We start from the raw sequence: 22344 nt of genomic DNA on the forward strand, positions 1-22344 counted from the left end.
CTATCTCTATATCTCAAAACATGGTATCACAGGTTAAGCTCAAATGACTCCGCCCATCCCAACTCCTACCAAACGAATCATTCTCCATCTGGAATAAAGCCTGCCGTATCACCTGCAGCATTCCGTCTTCTGAGCTCGCGTTCCACAGCCCTCAACATAAGCTGCGCATCGTCGAGCGTCAATTCCTCTCCACCCCTCATGCTCGCCAACAGCTCCGCAAATTCAGGGTCATCAGGCTCGATGATCTCAACCCTTCTGCCCTTTGTCTTTGGCTTTGGTGGTGGCAATGGCATGAAAGCTCTGTTCGTGCTGCCGAACTTGGCGATCATCTCCTCAAATTCGCCTTGTGGAGTGCTCTGACTTGTGACTGCCCCGCCAGCACCGATGCGCCAGACGTCTTCCTTGTCCTCATCCTGATCGTCGTCGATCTTGATAGCGGTACGAATGACAACGTTGAAGTCGCCGCCTCCTCCGACGTCAAGGTATCCGAGAACACCTGAGTATATGCCTCGTCTCACGCCGCTCTCCACATTTTGAAGGATTTCGCATGAGCGTTTCTTGGGCGCCCCAGTCATACTTCCTGGTGGTAGACTCTCAACGAATGCGTCGAACCCTAGGTATGGAACAGAATGTTTCGTTGGCTTTTTGGAAGCGTACTCCACAGGGTCTTCCCAATCTTCCGGGGTGGTAGGCTTGTAGATTCCGCTGGGTACTGCATCGACGACTGATACTAGTTGCCACAGTGTTTCGTATTCTTCCACTTCCATGAGCTGGCTCACTCGGACATTTTCGGAGCCGTAGACACCGTGAAGTTGATGGCGGGTAAGATCGACAATCATGAGATTTTCTGCGCGTTCCTTAGACGATGAGAGGATGTCATGGGCCATCTCGGCAGTTACACCAGGTTTCTTCTGCACTGTTCCTTTGATCGGCCGGCATTGCGCAGTTTGCGATCGGTCCCAGCTTATGTACCGCTCTGGCGAGGAGCACAGTAAATGTACATTGTGCATCCTCATGTAGGCGCTGAATGGCGCGGGATTTTGACCAGTTAGGCGTTTGTAGAGGTTCCAGGAGTGTTCATTATCCTCGGAGTGGGATATTCTGCACGCTGTAGGCTTGCGAGCGCGAACCTCGTTGCGAGTCGTCAGACACAGCTCGTAGCTCTGGCCGTCTGCTATCGAGTCTTTGCAGGCTCTGACTTTATCGCAGTAGTCGTCTTCGCCAGCGGTGAGCTGATGGCATGACTCAATATACTGGTGCATGGTGCCATGCGTCTCGAAAGGATCGACCTGCCTCATTGCGGCAGAATTCGGGGTGGTCTCTCGTGATTTGAAGCCTGCATGCTCATACAGTCTCTCTATTGTGTTGATGACCCAATCTTGGTCACAGGGACCGCGAATACTTTGAACGTAGATCTTTTTGATCTGGTGGTCAAAGACAATACTCCTTGTTATGTAGGCGAAGCAGATGTCTGGATATGAGGCTTCTTCGTGGCCGTTGACGTCAATTGTTTCTAGACCAGCCTCGTAAGATGCATATCCCATCAGACCTCCCCAGAAAGGAGCCCATGTTGAACCCTGTGGCGGAGTCGAGGGCTGGAGACTCTTCATGACTTCTCGTACGTAGGGCCAAGGGTCGGCCACGGTCCAGTCTGTATGTACTTTGTCTTTACCATCCCTGAGCTCCATTCTGCGGGTGCCAGCGTAGTAATGTAGGCGCAGAGTCTCTTCTGGGATGACGACACCAATAATGCTGTACCTGCCTGTTCCCACAGCCATTGGTACGAGGTTCGATTGCAGTCCCGATTCTAACACTATGGCTTCGCCTCTTGATAACTCGAAGAGCTCACAAGCATCCGCAACGGTAAGTCGTCCACTTCCCGTGGTCGCACAATGCACAGTGCTCGGTGGTAGATCCGGTAGTGACTGCCCGTCCCCATGCGCAATGAGCGAGGCCAGCTCGAACGGTGTGATAGTGTCGCTATCAAGCTTTGCGACGAAATCGGTATAAGAGCGTTTGCTCTGTTTCTTTGTGCCGTAGATCCCCAATTCTCGTCGGAAATCCTCAGCAGTCATCGGCAAAGACGGCACGTTGGATGTCAGACTATGCTTGGGGACGTTCCTGAACATGCGCTTCCGGTTCCAGGCTTGGGCGTCCTCCCACCAATTCCGGATGATGCGCTTGCCCTCGTCGTTTGTACATATCGACTCTGGATGAAATTGAACTCCCCAGAACGGCTTCTGCAAATGTTTGATGCCCATGAGAACGGCACCGTTGAGATCGCTATCAAAATCCCACGCCAACGGCTCCAACTGAGGGCAGGTCTCGGTGGGTTCCCAAAGCTGTGCAGGATACCGTACAGCGCGCTTGTTCTGTATGGGGTGATCGAGTTTGACTTGCAAAGAGTGGTACTGCGTTGCTAAAAGACTCTCCACACCGCGGAATATTGACTGGCTCTTGTGTAGGACGGCCGTTATGATACCGTGCTTTGGTTCCGCGAGCCGTTCAATATCGGCTCCAAATGCAAGGCATAGCGACTGGAATCCAAGACATATACCGAGCACTGGAATGATCTGCTCATCCCGAAGTTTCCAGAGTTCTTTCATTAGACCAACATCTTCGTCACATTTCGCCCAGCCAGGTCCCGGCCCTGCAATGACGGCATCAAAGCTCTTCAAATAGTCCGTAAACGCTGTGAACTCCCCAGAGGCTGATGGCTTCGCAAGAACAGGATCATCGATGAAGATTTTGATGATTTCCGCGTCTACATTCTGCTCGACCAGCGCGACAATGTTGTTGGAAAAAGAGTCGTAGGCGTCCAGACAGAGTATCCTTGGGCGCTGAGTCAGAACGGCAGGCGCCATCGCTTTGGTCGCGGATCTGAAGCCCGGAATAATCGGGTAGTGCGTGAGATGTTTCTACAACAGATTCTAATATCGCTAAGGTTATTATTAGCTTTTTTTACTAAAAACTAGTATACTACTAAAAGTAACTATAAGTTATATTACTACTACTACTAAGCTAAAGTAAAGTATAAGTAGCTAAAATTTTTACTTAAATATTTTTACTTATATAAACTACTATAAATATAGCTACCTTAGTATGTTAAAATTACCTTTTTTATATAAACCTAGACTAACTTTAGTAAATACTACTTTACTTTAGCTATATAATAGTAAGAGTTAACTAATTTAAGGCTAAGCCTTAATATACTTACTATAATAATATAGTTTACTAGTACTACTATATAAGCTAAGAAGTTAATTATAAGTAATTTAATAAAACTTATATAAGACGCTTTTATGCTACTAACCTTACTATTAATTACTTTATATAACTTCTTTATATAAACTTAGTTATAAGTAATTTACTAGTACTATTATCTACGCTATAAAATACTTAAAAAGCGTTATAGTTATAAAGGCAGAATAAAAGAATAATTATATATATTTAGTAAATAAAATTTTATAAAGAAGCTTATAAGTAAGTTAGAGGTAATAGAAGAAGACTTTTAGAGGCTTGCAAGTAGATTTAATTAATAACCTTAGCCCTAGCTTCGCTTAAAATTAAATTGTTAAGAGAGTTAGACTAGACGTCTAAGCGATAGCCAGGTGTTGTATCGTGGTTGGTGAAAAGTTGAAGAGGTGATAGGGCTGAAATCTTATCCCGCGATAACTCCGGCGATTCGCCGGTGCAAGTGCGGAACCGTGGATCGGGTTCGTAGGAGTACCTTGGCTGTACTTGAGTAGATGGAAGGCTGACAGTAGGAGAGCGGCGAGAGCGGTGGTAAAGCGATGGAAGTGTTACAATGAACGATAACGATCTCATGCCAGGACGCCACCTGGTTAGGGTCAATAGGCCCCAGATGCAGGGTCCAACGGAAGCAGCCGCTTAGCTGCTCGACGCATCTGAGGTGTGCATGTCCTCGAAAAGGAAAGCAACCTTCGCTAATGTTGTTTCACCCAGCCGATCGACCTCTTGCCACCTCCTTAAAACCCCGCGCCATGTTCTAGAAGTCAGAGACGCGTTACAGCCATCCCACGCGCGCTACAGCAGCCCCACGAAGTCGAACCTCTTCACTCTCACAGGTGCCAGGAAAGAGTCTACTGGACGACACATAGAGCAATACTGGTATGGCCTCTAACTCAGCCTGACGGTCTCGATCTGCGCATCAGATATCAGAATGCCACAAGATACCCTTTAGTAATGATGGCGTCGGACATGATCACGCCTCGGCATACTAGGGTGGGCATCGCGCTTGGGCCATGTCGTCATGTCGAGATTCTTCCGCAGCGTTTCCACGGCGAGAGACCACGACATCTTGTTGGAGACGACCAATTCCCATAGACGCCATGTCCTGGCTCAAACGGCGAGCAGGGCCCTTGATAGTACTCGGGACCTCAGCCATTGGCGGCGCCGCCTATCGCTTCACCAGATCCGCCGACCCCTCCGACGCATCGTTGAACCCGCATACCTTCACGCCGTACACTCTCGTAGACAAGCAGCCCGTCTCGTCGACCAGCGCAATATTTACATTACGCAATAGCAATGGTGTCTCGGACACGGAAAGTGTGAAGGAAGTGTGGAAGCGCAGTATCTGGAGTGTCCAGATTAAGCAGCCACAGCTACAGATTGCGCGCGCATACACACCACTGCCGCCTTTACCACCAGACGTCCACAAGAATGGCGAGAATGAGCCTGAGGATATGAGGCTGCTCATACGGCAAGAACAGGGAGGCGAGGTCTCGACCTACCTGCATCGACTACCCGAACAATCCACCGTCGAGCTACGAGGACCGAACACCGAACTTGAGCTTCCGCGCGATATCATAGAGGTTGTCTTCCTGGCAGGCGGGACCGGCATAGCACCTGCGATGCAAGTTGCGCAAGCCCTAGGAAGAAGGACTGGAAGCCGGATGCACATACTATGGGCGAATAGGCGGCGTGAAGAATGTGTAGGGGGCATCAGCGACGACAAAGGTAGCACAGCATCTGCGTTGGATCGCGTAGGCTGGTGGCAGAGCTTCTTCGGTTCCAGCGAGTCCGTTGCAGCTGCACCACTTGCAGAGGACTCATCTACCGCGTCCAAGGGCATTGTGGTAAAGGAACTGCATGCGCTCAAGAAGCGGAGCGAAGCAACGAAAGGCGAAGGCCTCCGTGTCAACTACTACGTCGACGAGGAGAAGACATTTATCCATCCATCCGAGATCGAGAAGAAGATACAAAGGCAACGAGCAGAGAGCGGCTCAAGGTTGATCATAGTATCAGGTCCAGATGGATTCATCGAGCATTGGGCAGGCAAGAAGCTCTGGGCCAATGGAAGGGAGGTACAAGGACCATTAGGTGGTCAACTAGGACGGATGCAACTAGGTGAGTGGAAAGTAATTAAGCTGTAAGATAACGTACGTTCACCATGATATCCATCTTCTTCACTCTCACACTCGTTATGAGCCTACCATCTGATTACTAACGCATTTTAACACACTCCGCGGACCTTGACATCGGTGTTTCTCCGAGTCCGTAACTGCGCATATATGCAAGCCGGGAATAGTGCAGCCATCACTTGCCTAAATAGCGGCTAGACATTATGCAACAAGCGCGGCCTCATGGATGAATTCCGCGCGCTGAATAATTCCACAATCGGCGCATTTCGATCATTGCTCATCAGATCCCTGTCCCATCAATTCGAAAGTCCCACAGCATATTTCCTATCAATTGCTCTCTGCGCTTCTTTCAACTGTCCGTTCAGCGCTCCGAGACGAAATGGGGGCGGACGCAGCAGACGCAGACGCCGAAGTCGCCGCTTCCCTTTCCAACCATGACCGGCCAATCAGCGACAAGGACCCCAACGCGCGACCAGAATGCTTCACATCGACTTTCCAAGAATGCATGTTCATCGCCTCGGTGACCATGGCCGTCGCCATGACGAGCTTCCTAACCGGGTCGATCACAGTCATGAGTTCTTTCGCTGCGCGGGATCTCAACATGACGAATGCGGAAGTCACATGGATGAATGCAGCGACATCGTAAGCATATACCCAGCAGAACATCTCGACTGACGCAGACTGAGAACCCATAGACTCACAGCAGGATCCCTCCTCCTCTTCTTCGGCAGCGTAGCCGACCTCTTCGGCCGCAAAACCATGTTCATAGCCTCCATGTTCCTCTTCTCCGTCTTCTGTCTCGGCGCCGGTTTCTCTACCTCAGGCATGACTTTGGATATCCTCTGCGGCGTTCTAGGCATCTTCTCAGCTTCCTCCGTACCCCCAGCCCAAGGCATGCTCGGCGCCATCTACGAGTTGCCCAGCCGACGCAAGAACCGCGCTTTTGGCTGTTTCAGCGCGGGAAACCCCATGGGCTTTGTTTTTGGGACTATCTTGTCGGGACTGTTCACGCAGGTGTTTAGTTGGAGAGCGGGGTTTTGGTTGCTTGCTATTGTGTACTTTGTGACTAGTATTGTTGCGGCGTTTACGGTGCCGAGGGATGCGACGCTCAAGAGGAGGTTGGATGCCGAGACGATTAGGAGGTTGGATCTGCCGGGAACGGGGTTGACGGTGCTGGGGATTGGGATGTTCTGTGCGGCGTTGAGGTATGTTCTTTACACGGGATTGAGAGGATATCGGACTAACGTTCGGGCAGTTTGGGAGGCGATGCACCACAGGGGTGGAAGACACCGTATGTTCTTGTGCTACTGATCCTAGGTCTCATCCTCATTGCGGCGTTTGTCGTATGGGAGATCAAATACCCATATGCTATGATCGACATGAAGATCTGGTATGATCGGGACTTTTCTCTTGTAAGTCCTCCTTGCCGTCTCCTCTTCTATCGTCAACGCCATTACCACCAGAAGAAAAGTTTCACAGTCCACTAACACGCCCACCAACCCCAGCTCCTAGCCATCCTCTCCTGCGGTTTTCTCGGCTTCCCCATCTTCTCCTTCTGGATCGCACTCTACTTCCAAACCCAACTGAACTACAACGCCCTCATGACAGGCGTGCACATGCTCCCCATGGTCATCGTCGGTCTAACTGCCAACGCCGTCGCCGCTCTTGTCCAACACAAAGTCTCCAACAAACTGCTCGTGGGCATCGGTGCTGCCGCCCTAACCATTTCCTTCACTCTAGCTGCCGTGCAGAGATACGGAGACTCCTATTGGGCGTTCTCGTTCCCCGCGCTGTGTTTGTGTGTTATTGGGGTGGATTTCCAGTTCATTGTCGCTAACGTAAGTTTCTCTCCCTTCCAATTTCATTGTCTGTTGGAAGTGGTTCTTGACGCTGATCACGAGTAGATGTACGTCCTCTCATCCATGCCTACGAACAAACAATCCATTGCCGGTTCGCTGTTCCAGACTCTGACTCGTCTGTGTACTGCGATTGCGTATGGTGCTGCGACTGCCATATTTGATGCCGTTCAAAGACGTCCTGCTACCTCTGGCTACTATGCGAAAAATGCTGCGGAGCCATTTGCGGCGGTGTTTTGGTTCGCGGTCGCGGCATCGGTACCTGGGCTGCTTCTTGTTCCCTTTCTGAGGATTGGTACGCAGGGGCATAAGGGGGATACTGGGAGGGTTAAAGTGGGTGGGGATGATGGACATGTTGTTGCTGCTGTCAGCGAGAAGCATGGACGGAGTGATGTGGAGGAGAGAGGAGAAGTGGTGTAAACGCATATGATAGGAACATCACGAAACTCAAAACAATTCGAATATCTGAACTTTGAACATGTGCTTGGTATTGTTGAGGGCAGTTGATCCGCATCTACTGATCAGGGTTGTAGTACTTCCGCCAGTTATGTTCCTCCTTGAATCCAAGAACATCCCTAATCTTGCGGTTACTCAGCGGTGCCTCCCACTCATCCATCTCCCTTGTGATGGGCGTATTCGGCGCATACTGCTCCAGGAACTGCTTCGTTGGGAACGTGGCAGTGATGGTATCGTTCGTTGCGTTGAAGACCTGGAAACCCAGTCCGTCCTTCTGCACACATAGATCGCAAATCTGACCAAGATCGCGAGCATCAATGTACGCCCAAGCGTTCCTCTTGCGGCACTCTGGGGACTTGATGTACTTTGGGAAGTCGCGCTCGTACTCATGGGGCTCGATAACGTTTCCAATGCGGAGGGCGTATATGTCGGCGTCGAATCTGCGGGCAAATCCACGTGCTACGCGCTCGCCGCAGAGTTTGGAGATGGCGTAGGTGTCCATGGGGTTTACGTCCATATCTTCAGTCAGTGGGAATGCGGTGTAGTCGAGATCTCCTTGGCCAAAGCACACTTCGTAGGTTGTTTCGCTGCTAGCGATGATGATTTTCTTGACGCCGAGCTTGCACGCTGCCTCGATAACATTGTATGTGGACCTCACGTTGCCAGCATAGCACTCGTTGTCGGGTACCAGCATGTTTCGTGCGTAGGCTGCGAAGTGAATGACTGCGTCTGGTGGGCCGGGTACGTGAGGACCTTCATAGCCGGCGAAGTTGAAGTGGGTTGTGAGCGCGTTGAAGACTTGGCCGCTGTCTGTGAGGTCGGTTTTGAGTGTGAAGACTCCGGCGTTTGGGTCGGGGAAGTCTGCTTGGTGTCAATTCATAGAACATTGCAGCGAGTAAAACAACACGTACCGGTCAAATCAAGATTGAGTACCGAGTAGCCCTTCTTGATGAGTTCTGGGATGACATGGCGTCCAGCCTTTCCTGAGCCGCCGGTGAAGACGATGCGCTTCCCTGAGGGGGCCATTGTGAAGGATTTGGGGACTGGGAGAATGTTCTTGTATGTTCGCGATCTAATAATCGATATGTCAGTGGTAGCTTGGGCATGGGGTAACTGCGGGGTCGTTCTTACCCTTTGTAAACAAAAGGTCTAACTGGCGTCTTAGGGAATCTGCTGAGACAAGATTGAAAATTCATCCAAGCAACTGTCGAGCAGAGATATCCTCATCTTTATAGGCGTCATTGTGCATCTGGAGATCGATCGTCCCACCGGGACATCTCAATGCGAACAGGCGTGGCGAGGACGGTAGCTACAGCGGGATGTACATGGTCGGTAAACCTACGTCACGACCCCTACCCCGGCATTTGGAGGCTGGACCCACCTGAGCACGCTTTTCGGTCATACGACTAGCGTATGAAGACATCGAATCCTCCGCAATTGCCATTTCACACCTAGTACATCTTCACCTATGGTCGCATATCCCTATCCACACAGATGACCAGCGGTCTGATGCGGCGCTTCTCCACGTTTGCCCGCACGCAACTCCCCACTAGGACAGCGAGATCGCTCACTGCGCCCCGGCTGCTGGGGCTCAAGCAGTACAAGAGGACCCTCAGCGACGCCGGCGCGAGACAGGCATCCGTGTCGAGGCACTGGTTCACTAGCTCGTCGCCATGCTCCCATCCGGAATCCGATGAGCGCGAGAAGGCGCGTTCGAATGAGCGCAACTTGAAACTCGGAAACAGTGGGTGGCGCCTTCCACATGTAGGATTAGAAGGCTAACACAATTATAGCAATCCGAGTACTCCACGATCGCCTACCTACGCTCTTAATATCGCCCCTACCGCAAGACATACTGTCCCCGCAGATCAGTCTTCAACTATTCCCCTCGACGCACCCGCACCTACCCAACGTAAGCGGGAGGTACGCCTACACAGCAGCATTATGGACTGCACCGGTCGCATGGGGCCAAGTCCCTGTGCTGGGCAATGTGAAGCTCAAGATATTGTCTGAGCGCATGGTCAAGAATGGAGGATCCACCACAAGCAACGTACGCAACGAGAAGCTCATAGTCCGGTGGCAGACATGCAAATCGGAGAAGGAGAACGGGCAGGTCAGCGACGTAGTCGAAAAGATTACGAGCATCGTCGCGGGGTCCAAGAGGCCGCACCAGGAGTTTACTGGGCTGTTCAAGTTTGAGTTCGACGAAGAGGGGCGCATCTTGAATCACATCATCGAGCACACAGAAGAGGGCCAGCACTGGGACAGGACGGCCAAGGTGATCAGTGTCACTGACTGGCTGCTGGGACGGGCGTGGGGGAGGCGTGAGGAAGTGAGCCCTAGTCTGGCTTTTGTCAAGTGCTGGAGAGAGAAGAACAGCCGGGGTCGTGGCGAGCGGCGATGAAGCGTGGGTGTACAGGCCCTTCACCACTCTATTGTACAAGACTTGTAATCACGAAGTAATGACAACACCCATCCTCACACAGCAGCGTCAATTTCACATGCGTATCCACCGCTGATGACCAGGTGCGTCAGGTTACACATCCGGAATAATTCAGCGTGTGCGATTGGCCGAGGGCTTGGGTGAAATGCGGAGGCCGGCCATGTGCATGTTAATGAGTGGCAGGGCGGGATGGGATGCATCGACAGCGTGGCTGGGCCCGTGACAGCTGCTGTGTTCCCGCCCAATAGACGAGTTGCGAGCATCGACGCAGCACTAGGGACTAACTCGCGCCTAGCATCACTAGGATCAAGCTTCCGGCGCATCTCCCCAAGGCCAACCCTCCACCAACATTGCTACCACCATCGCGCCCCTTTCACCCCCAAGGGCTTTCCATCGCTACTCGAGAGGTGTTTTTTCGCGTGTAGCCGCCGGCCGCTAGCCCTGCAGCAGTCCACCGCCCGGCCGCCCAAAGCTTCCCCGCTCCATTACACGACAGCGCCGGGAGCTTCAGCCTCATCCACCCAGGCAGAAGCCTAACAACCACGAGCGCCGTCCACGGAGCCCCCACAGCCATGGCGGACCTCGCACAGAGCGGCGAATTGAGTGCGTGCTGACACATACACTTGCCCACGTCCCAGCTAACGCGGCGCAGACCAGCCCGTCCTCAACCTGACGCCCGAGGAGAAGCGCGTCTTCCAGTTCCTCTTCCAGCAGGCCGACACGGAGAAGCTGGGCGTCATAACAGGCGAGATTGCCGTCAAGTTCTTCGAGCGTACCAAGTTGGCACCCGCTGTCCTGGGCGAGATATGGCAGATTGCAGACACGGAGAACCGCGGTCTCCTGACCATGGCCGGCTTCTGCCAGGTCCTGCGCCTCATCGGACACTACCAGGCCGGCAGAGACCCCGCCCCCGAGCTGGCCTTTAGACGTAAGACCTCAATGGCCCGTAGTATAGCCATGCGCTGACACTCCCGCAGCTGCGCCCCTGCCCAAGTTCGAGGGCTTGAACATCCCATCCGCTCCTCCCGCCGCCCCGAGCTTCTCTCCACAACCCACCGGTTCGATACAACCTCAGATGAGCGGTAACGGCCCCATCCGCGTGCCTCCGCTAGTACCCGCCAAGGCTGCTGAATACGCAGGCCTCTTCGAGAAGTCTGGGGCTGTCAATGGCGTACTCTCTGGTATGTGTCTTGATACTCGACTAGTGCGACTCTAACATTTCCAGGCGAGAATGCAAAGGAGATCTTCGAGAAAGCGCGGTTACCCAATGAAGTCCTCGGTCGCATCTGGAATCTTTCCGACACGGAGCAGCGCGGCGCTCTGAACGTCACCGAATTCATCATTGCCATGCACATGCTCGCCTCCTACCGAACTGGCAACATGAAGGCCCTCCCGACCGCCCTACCCCCAGGCCTGTACGAAGCCGCCTCGCGACGAGGACAACTCCCACCTCCACCAGGCCGACCAGACCAATCCATGTCCATCCCGCGCCAGTTCAGCGGGCAGCAAAACCAGCCACGGCAATCAAGTCCACTTGGACGAACGCCATTTGGAGCACCGGCTCCAGCACCCCAACCGACCGGCAGCGATTGGCTTATCAGCCCACAAGAGAAGGCGTCTTACGACAACCTCTTCAAGACGGTTGACACCATGGGTCGCGGTTTTATCACTGGCGACCAGGCAGTGCGCTTTTTCAGCGATTCCGGCCTGCCCGAAGATGTCCTCGCAGGAATATGGGACCTCGCAGACATCAATTCGGAAGGTCAGCTGTCCAAGGACGAGTTCGCAGTCGCAATGTACCTGATCCGTCAACAACGGAAGGGAGACCAGCTTCCAGCAACACTACCACCCAGCCTGATTCCCCCGAGCCTACGAACAGCTGCCAACCAAGCAGTGCCAGTAACCGCCCCTCAGCCAGCGCCACCCGTTCCTCGCGCCGCCAAATCAGCTGCAGATGATCTCTTCGGACTCGACGCCTTCACAGCACCGGCTCCTGCTCCTCAGCAACCGCAATCGACAGGCGGCTCGGCTACCTTCAGCAAGCCATTCGAGGCGGATCCTTTCGGAAGCAAGCCAACTTCGCCCACGTCTCCTCACCCATTCCAGCCTCAACCGCGGAACCCTGCTTCCACCTTCAAGCCGTTCATGCCTAGTTCTTCATTCGGTCAGACTCTTACTGCGCATTCTACAGGCCAATCGGGTACCTCTGGCGTACCACAACACTCCACACCATCCGCAATGGACGATTTGCTGGGTGGAGAGGATGTTGCCGAGATCAACAAGAAGCTGACGCAAGACTCGACTGACCTGGCCAACATGTCTAACCAGATGACCACTCTCCGAAACCAGATGCAGGAAGTTCAGAACAAGAAGACTGCGACAGAGGGCGATCTCAACAGTGTCAACACCCAGAAGCGCGATCTCGAGCTGCGCCTCTCGCAGTTCAAGACCCAGTACGACCAGGAAGTCAAGGCTGTCAAGGCGCTAGAGGACCGACTGGCTGCCTCTCGCAACGAGACCCGCAAGCTGCAGCAGGACCTTGCTATGATCGAGGGCTCTTACCAGGATCTCCAGAATCAGCACCGCCAGGTGGGAGGCCAACTTGAGGCTGACCAACGTGAGAACAACAGCTTGAAAGAACGCATCCGCCAACTCAATACCGAGATCGGACAGCTGCGTCCTCAGCTTGACAAGATGAGGAACGATGCCCGACAGCAGAAGGGCATGGTTGCTATCAACAAGAAGCAGCTTGCTACCAATGAGGGAGAACGCGACAAGATCAGGAACGAAATGAACGACTTGACCAAGTCGCAGGAAGAGGGCACACGCAGTCCGCAGGCCCAGACTCCCGCCGTCGCCGTCAGCCCCGCAGCGTCCACTACAAGCCAGAGCACGAACCCATTCTTCCGCAAGTCGCCCCAACCCGTTGCGGAGAACACCATGTCGCCATCTGGATTCGCACGTGAAGGCCCGCACAAGGACTTTGACAGCGTTTTTGGTAGCTTCGGCACTCCTCAAAGCACAGCACCTCCCGTCTCTTTCCGTCCCGAAAACCAGAGCCAAGGTCCCAGCTTCTCTGTTCCATCCGGCCAATCAGTACGCTCTTCCGAAGGACCTGACGTCCCCACACCGTCTACCTCACCCCCTCTGTCTTCTTACCAGGAATCTCCCCGCGCTGCAGACCCGCCAGCCCCCCCTGAGTCGCGTCAATTTGGCTCTTCATTCCTACCTCTGAGGGAAGGCGGCCAGAGATCCGACTCGTTCAGCTCTTCCGTGCGAGCTACTGCTCCTGCCAGCAGATACGGTGGCCCTGGCAACGAGACACCTACAATTTCCCAGGCATCTCCTGCGAGCACACCAATAGCAGAGAAGCCCACGGTAGAGCGAACTGAAACCAACCGCACAGAAACCGACAACTTCAACCCTTCTCTGTTCAACCGTAACTTCTCATCAGCATCTCCTGTAGCCAGTATCACCAGTGATACTCAGCGCTCAACCAGAGCTGAGGACCGTAAGGATGCCTTCTCCAACTTCGGAGCACCTTCAGCTGGTGTTGACATTCCTGGTGCCTTCCCACGTGAGGCTGCTACCCCTCTTCAGCAGAACCAAACTGGAGAGAGCAGTCTGAGCGCCCCCAACAGGAACATCAACCGCGCCGACCCCTTCGGCAGCACTTCTGGTGAACAACCTCGTGGAGGCAAGGATGATTTCGATGCGGCATTCGCTGGCTTCGGCCCTAGTCGTCAGAACACTGCTACTGCATCCACCACAAGCGCACCCGCGGATAACTCCAACAGGTTCAACAAGGAGTTCCCTCCGATCGAGGACCTCGCTCACGATGATGACAGCGACAGTAACGATGAGCGCGGATTCGATGACAACTTCACATCCGCGTCGCCAAACCAGAAGCGTACTAGCACAGGACAAGAGCAGCGCTCTCAGCAACAGCAGCGACCAGGTACTGCGTCAAGTGACGAGTTGTACAGAGCTCCGCCGCCAACTACCCGCCTGGACTCCAACATCGGTGGCTTGCCCTCTCCTAGTGCGCAGAAGTCCCCACCCACCTACGAGTCCAGTGTGAACCAGACCAGAAGTGGATCGAACCAATTCCCACCTGAGTTCGGTGGTCTTCTTCCCGCTCGCGAAGACCCAACATCGCCAGGATCTCCTGACACCGCGCAAGGTCCCGAGAAGTCGTACAATCCTCCTGGCGGTCACGGAGCTGCTCTCTTTGGCGGCCCTTCCAAGTCTGCGACCACATCGCCCCCTCCTCTAGATACTCCATCATCGACCGTTCCATCCGACCAATACCACTCTGCAGTATCGTACGGTGCCAATGAGAACAACAAGGGCCCATCGCCTTCCAACAACGTCCCCCAACTCGGCAAGTCTGCCTTCAACGATGACTTCGACGCCGGATTTGATGATCTAGCGGATGCCAAGGAGGATGACCGCGCTGATGACGACTTCATGTTCTCTTCGCAGAACCGTGAAGGTCTTGACGAGTTCAACCCAGTGTTTGACTCGCCAGCTGCCTCCAAGTCAAACACTATGGCTTCTCAGCAGACTCCCACCGGCAAGCCGCGTGGTGATGACAGCTTCAGTGACTTTGAACACCTGTCGCAGACCTTTGGAGGACAGCCCCAGCAGCCTCAACCCGCTGCCTCGTCCCAGGACTGGGATGCCATCTTCTCCAACCTCGAGTCGTCGCAGACCGACAAGGGCTCACACTCGCAGCAAGCGTCCACTGACTTTGGCAAGTCTGTCTTTGACACTCTCGACAATGAGGAGGCTGCTGCTTCTTCATCCAAGTCTCAGGGATTGTCGCCTCAGATGCCCTCGCTTGGTCGTGCCATCAGCACTGGAACCGAGCATGACGACCCTATCCTCAAGAAGCTGACCGGTATGGGCTATGGACGTAACGACGCCTTGTCTGCGCTCGAGAAGTACGACTACGACATCAACAAGGTAAGCAATGCAACCACACTCTATGTAGAAGAAGACTCCAACTAACAATTTCCAATAGGCCGCCGATCACCTGGCTTCCGGTGGAAACTAACCCCCCCCCGATCATTCCCACTCCATACCGCCACACACACTCGCGTACCCCGGATCGCTCTTTTGTATGAGTACATATGTTTAGCATGGCTTTGTCACAACAAACTTTTCATACCCTTGAGCGTTGGACTTCTCTCCCTCTCCGTTTTATCCCCTGTCGCTGCGACGCACGCCCTTTCCTTTGTTCACGCTTACTCTTCTTGTACTAAAGCTTTCACTTGAGACGGAGGCTTTTGGGCCAGTCTTGGTGCTGGCTGTGTAGTAGGGAGGATTGGGTCTGAGCGACTGCTGCGTTTTGTGCACATGGTTAGTTACTTAATCTAATTCGTTCTTTGGTTGATTGATGAAGTGTTGTGAATGTGTGTTTCGATGCTGATTAGAGCTTTGTAGCCCGCTCAACTAATATCCTGTCCTGTGGCATGGCTACATGAAGTCTCCACCATTACTTTCCCTCGATTTGTATCGTGATTTCTGTTTCTGGAGTCCGAAAGGGCCTTTACAGTCGCCGCTGTGCCAAAAGTGATCAAGAGCGCCTGATTCCTGCCATCGGGTTTTCAGCGCTTCGCGCACCTTGAGCTTGGTTTCCATGTCTAGAGTCTGGTCTCGATTGAACAAGTATTCCTCGTCGTCGCTCTCGTTTTCTGGTCCTTCTTCTTCTTCTTCTTCGTCGCTTTCTTCATCTGTTGCCTCCTCGTCTTCCTCGCTGTTTTCGTTTGTGTCTTGCTCATCCTTGTCGCTTGCAACATTAGGCGGACGGAGAACGTAATGCCGGGCTGGGTCTCCATCCGTATCCTCTTCTCTCTCCTAACTCTCATTAGCCCCACCCATGCAGACACTCGCGTGATAATTAGCAAACCGCATACCTTTTGCCACTCCCCTTCCGTCATGCTGAAGAATCGACAAGGCGGCCCCCACTGGCCTTTCACTCTTTCAGCAGATGTCAAGTACCTGATTCCTACATCTTCAATTCTCTTTTGGCGTGGTGTACACCAGTCGTCTAAATTTGCCTGGAACACCCTGACCGACTCCCCCCTATGTATGAGATCATACACGGGCCGTCTGATCGACTCGAGGATATTGAGCATAATTCGCTCATCTTCCATGTCGTAGGGGTGACGGTATCGATACCCACCAAGTTTGATAGTTCCAATCTGGAAAGCGGTCTCGAGGCGGATGCAAATCTCGTGTTTGCGTTTCGTAGGTAGCAGCTGGAGGTCTTGGAGGTTTTTGTGAAGAGTCGCCACTTCGTCCTCGCTTTGCATTTCAGTTCCGGAGAAGTTGAGTACCAGCGTGAACTTGCGGATAAACTGATGCGGCTTTATTCTGAGCTTGAAGGGATCGGCGCGGAACAGGTTGCTCATCTCCTGGGCAGACGTGATGTAGAAACTGTTGATACTGTAGTAAGTTTCTGTAAGCTCTTGGGCTGCGTGCGCTCCAAAGTATGCTGGATCCATAGCCCAGCATTTGGGTTGCATGTGTAGACTTTCACCGCAGATGTCGAGTGCTTCAATACCCTCGCCCCATTGCGAGTCTAACCAGCCAATGCGTATGCTCTTGCCGCACTCGACACGCCACCACATTCCGCTATATTCCGGTGTAGTTTGAGGCTGAGCTGTCGGGCCGACGATGTAGGCGTATATCATGTTTCGAAGCTCTCTTGGTAGGACGGCGTGGAACTCGCTAGCTAGTTCGCGACATGATTTTCGCGCAGCAGTTGCGGCTTCTACTGCTCTTTGGCGTTCTGAAGGGGAGGCATCGTATCTATATGTGGCTGTCGATTAGCAGAGATATTGATTCCAGTGAATGTGAGGGACTGTACATTGGTATCGAGTCGATCTGTTCGTTGAACTTGCATCTCACAAAACCCTTGGCTCTTTCAGCTTCGGCGTCCATACGGATGAAGTCAGGGTCGAGTTGCAACATAGTTGAGAAACGTGAGACGGACGTGTTGAAAGAAACCAGAGGATTACAGAAAAGAGAGGGTATGTATGTCCGCGGCACAATGCCCCGCCCTCGCAGCACCCTTACATGGAAGGTCCAATCAGCTACTGTACCTCGAAGAACGTGCATAAACGCTCGCGCCTGCATTGCATTGCATTCTATTGCTCTACCACATAGATGCAATCGTGGAGTCTTTCATGATAAGAAGTTCGATTAAAATGATACCAAATCCCCATCAAACCATCATACAGCAAAACATGCACATCATACGCTCATACATGCAACATCTTCCCACTCAACACATGTACACCCTAAATCTTCTTGTCATTAAACCTTCGAAACACCAACAGCAACAGATTCGGTTCTCACAGCAGCATCAACTTTCTCTTCATAGCGATCAAAAGCAGCAGTCCCTTGGATATGGCTGTCCTCAAACACATCGACAGTCGTGCTTGCAAACTTGCGCGCGCTGACGCGCTTCTCGAAGAGGAGATCAAGTTCAGCGAAAGAGCGGCCCTTGGGTTCGGGCAGGCGGAAGTAGGTGTAGATGATACTTAGGAAGCAGGAGCCGGCCCAGAAGAATCCGGCGTAGTTGCCCCTGGGGTGTGGTTAGTAGAGGGAAGAAGGGGAGGAAGGTAGAGAGGGAGGGACGTACCAGTTCCAGGCTCCGGGGTTGAGCATGTAGGGTGTGAGGACGGAGGTGATGATGCCGATTACGTTGTAGAGGTTGCGGCCGAGGACCACGGTCTTGATAGCGAGGCGGCGGGTTGAAAGCTCAGCAACGAGAGAGTAGCATACGGTGCCGACGGTCAACTGGTAGAACATAGCCCATACGATCATCATAGCTCCGGTAGCCATGGCGCCCTTCTCCCGCTGGGAGGCTGGTACCAGGCCAAGGAAACCCATGACGAAGAGCATAACGCATAGTCCACAAAGACCACCTAGGTAGAGTGTTCGGCGTCCGAAACCGACCTTCATGAGGTACCAAGCGCCAAAGACACCGGCCATGTTAATACCGTACTGACCCATTGCGAAGTCATACGAAGTCGATGCGGGTAGACCGGCCTGTTGGAGGAAGTAGGAAGAGTAACCCGAGAAAGCGTTTCCACTCAAGTTCTGCATCGCCCAGGCCATGCAGACAATCTCCGTACGACGCAAATCAGTACCCTTGAAGCAGTCCCAGTAGCTGGCTCCCTGGGTGATCTTCTCTTCGAGGGCGGTGGTGTGCACCATCATGGCCACCGTTTCGTCGGCATCGAAATCAGTTTCTCGGTCCAAGCTGGTGAGTCGAAGCAGGGATTTCTTCGCGTCTTCGATTCTTCCTTTACGGACTAGCCACCATGGCGACTCGGGCGCTAGGAAGACACCGATGATGAGAGGGACGGGCCACATCCATTGGAGGGCGTAGGGGATGCGGTATGACCATTCGTCATCACGGTCGACCATGGAGCGGATGACACCGATACCGATGACTTGACCAAGACCCCAGCAGAAGTTGACGTAGGTGGTTACTAACTGATGTGAGCTTGTGTATGTGAAAGTAGAGCTTGATAAACTTACAGTATCCGCGCAGAGCAACAGGGCAGACCTCGCAAGCGTATGTGATAGTAAGTGTCTGGAAGACACCCCAGGGGATACCACAGAGAATCTCCGCAATCAGCAAGTGCACCACCGTCTGAGCCGTGAAGAAGATGGTGGTGAACCCAATGATCAGAAGCAAGCAACCCATGACAGTGTAGCGGTATCCGATAGCCTCACTGATCCACCCATTGAGGAAAAGACCAATGATCTCGCCCACAATGACTCCGTTCGACAGTCCAGCTTGCCATGGCGCAGGAATTTCCCAAGACCCGTCCGGAAGCTGCTCGCCGTACTTTTGCTTGAACTGCGGGAATCCAAAGAAGTTGTTCAGCAGGCAGACATCGTAGCCTTCCATGACGATACAGGTGCTGATGAGGACAGACCATCCAATCGCCTTGGGATAGAGTTTGATACCTTGCATCAGCGTCATCTTGCGTTCGTTGTCCGTGGCAAGCCGCGCATCGTCAACAAGCTTGTTAGCAGCGCGCTTGTGATCGGACTCCTCATTCTCTCCATAATGCTCGAACGGGGGCGCGGTAGTAGGCTGAATATCCTTCTCTTCCGCCATGACTGTTCTCTTTCGTCAACTCTCTCTTTCCAAATCAAAGGAAAGTCGGGCCGACGGGCGATCCGACCAGGGCTGGGCTGCTTTGGGAACGATAGTGGGGTGCTGCAACGCTGCTCCACACACTCTCGAACCAGGACAAAAGTAAAGAGAAATCCGGGGAAACTGCTACCGTGACATTGGGTGGTAGGACATGAGGCGGTCTTTAAGCATAAAATTTTGCGGGGTCTAGCATGGCTTTTGGGTAAGCGTGGTTGTAGCGGCGAACCATGCAAGCCAGGGTCTGGGTCGCGTGCAGACAGGTGGAGCTTTCATCTCCTGCGGCCGTGCGCGGACGTGATTGGGTCGTCCCATATGCGACCTTCTTGCTATGGGTTAGGAAGACAGAGACGGATGCTGGTGGCTCGGGTAATTCTTCGCTCACATGGTCTCGTGGCACGCCTGGTGCATGCCCAGCTGGCCTGTCCTTGGCCAGAGCGTGGGTGTTCACGATCGGAGCGGTGGCCGACAAGCTGACCGTTGAGCTGGAGTACTCGCGCATACCATGTGCATGGCTAGGTCAGCCACGCCGAAAATCGGCAATAGCGACCGCGCCGTAGTGAATTGCTGATAGCTGTGATGTCGGAGGTTGTTGCCAGTGTACGCAAGGAATCGTACAAGTAAGCCCAAGAAGGAGTTTGCCGAGGTAGCGCCTTCGGCTTTCACCCGTACCTGGCGGTGTAGTGTCAAACGGCATGTTGAACATTCTAGAAGCTGTGGAATGTATTGCATCTGCATCAAGATGGTATTGATCTAACTATGTTCCTTGTTTGTGTCTTTAAGCCCGTGCAAGCTACATCAAGTAGTCCTGTGTCCATTCGCGGGCTCCTCAATAGTGTCATCCTCCTCTACACCAGTAATTGCTTCCGGTTCTTCACTCCTCGGCTGTACCCGTCCGCCAAAGAATGCGAGAAGCAATAAATCATACGCCGATTTCAAGCTACCAGCTGCAACAAAAGCGACCCAGAAATGATCGTTCCCAGCAAGCACACCAGTAAGACTTGGTCCACTGCTCTGGGATAGTGTCTTGAGTATATTGACTACGCCCATAACGGCGGTTCGCTCTTCTGGTAAGACCACAATCGAGAGAAAGGCTGATCGAGGGGCCTGATCCATAGAGTTGAGCACAGAGCGACCAACGAGCAGGCAGATGGTTAAAGCTAGTCCCGACGGTACAGGCAGTAGCGCGAGGAATATAGAAGAAGGCAGATGAGTGAAGACCATTGCTTGGATTAAGCCGAGACGTTTGGCTAGACTCGAGGCGAAGACATTTCCAAGTGTCGACACAAACCTGTATGTTCGTAAGCGTGTGGTTTAAGGCATACTTCGATCAGGTTGTGACTTACCATGTTGCAGACATGATGCCACCTAGCTTCCCTTTTGGTAGATCAAATTTACGTTCCATGTAGTAGTTGATCAAGCTAAAGGGGACCATCCCCGAGCCCAAAGAATCGAGGAAGAACAAGCTGCAGAGTTTAATAAGAACAATGCGACTCGACTTGGAGATCTTGCTTAGGGAATGCCAAAACTTCTTAGGCTTTTTGGGGGCTGTGTCTCGAGTTGCAGTATCTCGACTCTCTGTTTCGTCATTGTTCAGCAACGGCTCGGTCTCACCTGATACAGCAGACTTGTTTCGTTCATCGTTCCAGTCGCTGTGCTCGCATCTCTGGCTCAGGAACAGAGTCATCAGCGCCTTGACACACCCGACCCCAGTGTAAATCCAGAAGATGGCGCGATACGCATCCAGATCCGTCCAACCCTCGATAGCCTGCAGGTTGTCGACCGCAACACCACCAACTGCCAACCCCGTTGACGTGCCCAGTACAGCCAAGACGACATACCAAGTGTACACGTCCGACCTCTTGTCCTCGGCTACCAGGTGCGCTAACGTCGACTCCTCCACAGCTCTGAACGGCCCGATCTCGTTCCCACTAGGACTGATGACACCGACGATGGCTGCTAGAAGCAGTGCCACATAGTTGCTTGTTGTTGCGAAAACAGCGCCGGATATTGCCATGGACACAGCTCCAAGGAGTAATGTTCGGCGCCGTCCTAGCGTATCCGCGACAAGTGTGAGGAGGAGGCTGATGACTACATCGCCGAGCAACGTCAACGACATGAAGAGTCCGATCTGTTCATCTGAGAATCCTTGCTCTTGGAAGAAGAGTGCGAGGATAAGTGCCACGCTCCCGTATGCGAACAGACGGATGTACCGTGCCAGAATGAGGATGTAGACGTCTTTTCCAGCATGCTTCATTGTCGCGAGTCCCAGTTCGCGGCCGAGCCATTGTGCCGCTTTGACAGGCGCATCACGAACAGACATGCTCCGAGGTTCGGGATAGGGTGGGTATTATGAGCGTGGCGGAGTTGGTACACCTGGACTCTAAGACATTAGGAAGGCCAGAAGTTTTGTAGAAGGAAAAAAGAAGAGAAGAGGCTCTGGTTATGATTGCTTTTCCGAAGCCATGACGGACCGGAATGTTTAGTGCTGCCTGGAGGCCTGGGGCCTAGTCGAGTTTCGCGTCATACGTCAGCGCCTGCATTTTACCGGATGCGGGAAGGAGCGAAGGGTACTCGGCATCCACAGATGTCAAAGGGCGCATCAAGGGCGCAAATCAGTTGTCACAATATCACGCAGAGATCTTGATAAGCAGGACGTTAGCATCGAAGCTGTTGTTGAATCTTATCCATCAGTCGTGTGGTGGCTGAGCTGGCGTCTTCACATCACTAAAGCGCATGTTTGTGTTCGTGGAACAAGCATCAAAGATCTAGGAGATGAAGTCTGATTGCCCATATTAAAGAACACCTGAGACACCGAAGGGAAGAGACCTAGTGGCCACCACAAATTGTAATGCAGACACCAGCACATCCCAGAAATCCAAACGAGAGCCCCCATTCTATGCGATCGGATATCGCCATGCTAGCGCACAACTTCGGGATGGAAACGTGGAGATGGTGACGAATGGGAGACATGGCGGTCATGTATCAGTGAGCATTATCGTAGTACTGCACCAACCCTCG

General features: G+C 53.0%; 9 protein-coding genes across 9 annotated transcripts; 4 read left to right on the forward strand and 5 right to left on the reverse strand.

The window, feature by feature from the left end:
- Window positions 1–77: 77 nt before the first annotated feature.
- On the reverse strand, window positions 78–2864 carry J4E78_006926 (uncharacterized protein; the record flags this gene model as incomplete). The annotated part of the gene is made up of 1 exon (XM_049367536.1): window positions 78–2864. One exon carries the CDS (start codon window positions 2862–2864, stop codon window positions 78–80), a length of 2787 nt encoding a protein of 928 aa, XP_049220506.1.
- A 1488-nt stretch (window positions 2865–4352) lies between these two features.
- Window positions 4353–5396, forward strand: J4E78_006927 (uncharacterized protein; the record flags this gene model as incomplete). Its single annotated transcript, XM_049367537.1, has 1 exon — window positions 4353–5396. The coding sequence occupies one exon, from the start codon at window positions 4353–4355 to the stop codon at window positions 5394–5396; it is 1044 nt and encodes a 347-aa protein (XP_049220507.1).
- A 367-nt stretch (window positions 5397–5763) lies between these two features.
- On the forward strand, window positions 5764–7660 carry J4E78_006928 (uncharacterized protein; the record flags this gene model as incomplete). Its single annotated transcript, XM_049367538.1, has 5 exons — window positions 5764–6026; window positions 6080–6589; window positions 6640–6796; window positions 6890–7222; window positions 7289–7660. 5 exons carry the CDS (start codon window positions 5764–5766, stop codon window positions 7658–7660), a joined length of 1635 nt encoding a protein of 544 aa, XP_049220508.1.
- Window positions 7661–7754: 94 nt separating this feature from the next.
- J4E78_006929 (putative secondary metabolism biosynthetic enzyme) lies at window positions 7755–8722 on the reverse strand (the record flags this gene model as incomplete). The annotated part of the gene is made up of 2 exons (XM_049367539.1): window positions 7755–8557; window positions 8608–8722. 2 exons carry the CDS (start codon window positions 8720–8722, stop codon window positions 7755–7757), a joined length of 918 nt encoding a protein of 305 aa, XP_049220509.1.
- Window positions 8723–9190: 468 nt separating this feature from the next.
- Window positions 9191–10100, forward strand: J4E78_006930 (uncharacterized protein; the record flags this gene model as incomplete). The annotated part of the gene is made up of 2 exons (XM_049367540.1): window positions 9191–9440; window positions 9490–10100. 2 exons carry the CDS (start codon window positions 9191–9193, stop codon window positions 10098–10100), a joined length of 861 nt encoding a protein of 286 aa, XP_049220510.1.
- A 611-nt stretch (window positions 10101–10711) lies between these two features.
- Window positions 10712–15198, forward strand: J4E78_006931 (uncharacterized protein; the record flags this gene model as incomplete). Its single annotated transcript, XM_049367541.1, has 5 exons — window positions 10712–10742; window positions 10792–11067; window positions 11117–11320; window positions 11365–15107; window positions 15166–15198. 5 exons carry the CDS (start codon window positions 10712–10714, stop codon window positions 15196–15198), a joined length of 4287 nt encoding a protein of 1428 aa, XP_049220511.1.
- Window positions 15199–15620: 422 nt separating this feature from the next.
- On the reverse strand, window positions 15621–17120 carry J4E78_006932 (uncharacterized protein; the record flags this gene model as incomplete). Its single annotated transcript, XM_049367542.1, has 3 exons — window positions 15621–16001; window positions 16061–16958; window positions 17017–17120. The coding sequence occupies 3 exons, from the start codon at window positions 17118–17120 to the stop codon at window positions 15621–15623; spliced, it is 1383 nt and encodes a 460-aa protein (XP_049220512.1).
- A 345-nt stretch (window positions 17121–17465) lies between these two features.
- J4E78_006933 (uncharacterized protein) lies at window positions 17466–19287 on the reverse strand (the record flags this gene model as incomplete). The annotated part of the gene is made up of 3 exons (XM_049367543.1): window positions 17466–17736; window positions 17794–18649; window positions 18699–19287. The coding sequence occupies 3 exons, from the start codon at window positions 19285–19287 to the stop codon at window positions 17466–17468; spliced, it is 1716 nt and encodes a 571-aa protein (XP_049220513.1).
- Window positions 19288–20121: 834 nt separating this feature from the next.
- Window positions 20122–21646, reverse strand: J4E78_006934 (uncharacterized protein; the record flags this gene model as incomplete). Its single annotated transcript, XM_049367544.1, has 2 exons — window positions 20122–20614; window positions 20670–21646. The coding sequence occupies 2 exons, from the start codon at window positions 21644–21646 to the stop codon at window positions 20122–20124; spliced, it is 1470 nt and encodes a 489-aa protein (XP_049220514.1).
- Between the last annotated feature and the right edge of the window lie 698 nt (window positions 21647–22344).

The sequence above is a fragment of the Alternaria triticimaculans genome, assembly GCF_023758025.1.
Source record: "Alternaria triticimaculans strain BMP 0046 chromosome Unknown scaffold_10, whole genome shotgun sequence".
In the NCBI taxonomy this organism is placed as follows: domain Eukaryota; kingdom Fungi; phylum Ascomycota; class Dothideomycetes; order Pleosporales; family Pleosporaceae; genus Alternaria; species Alternaria triticimaculans.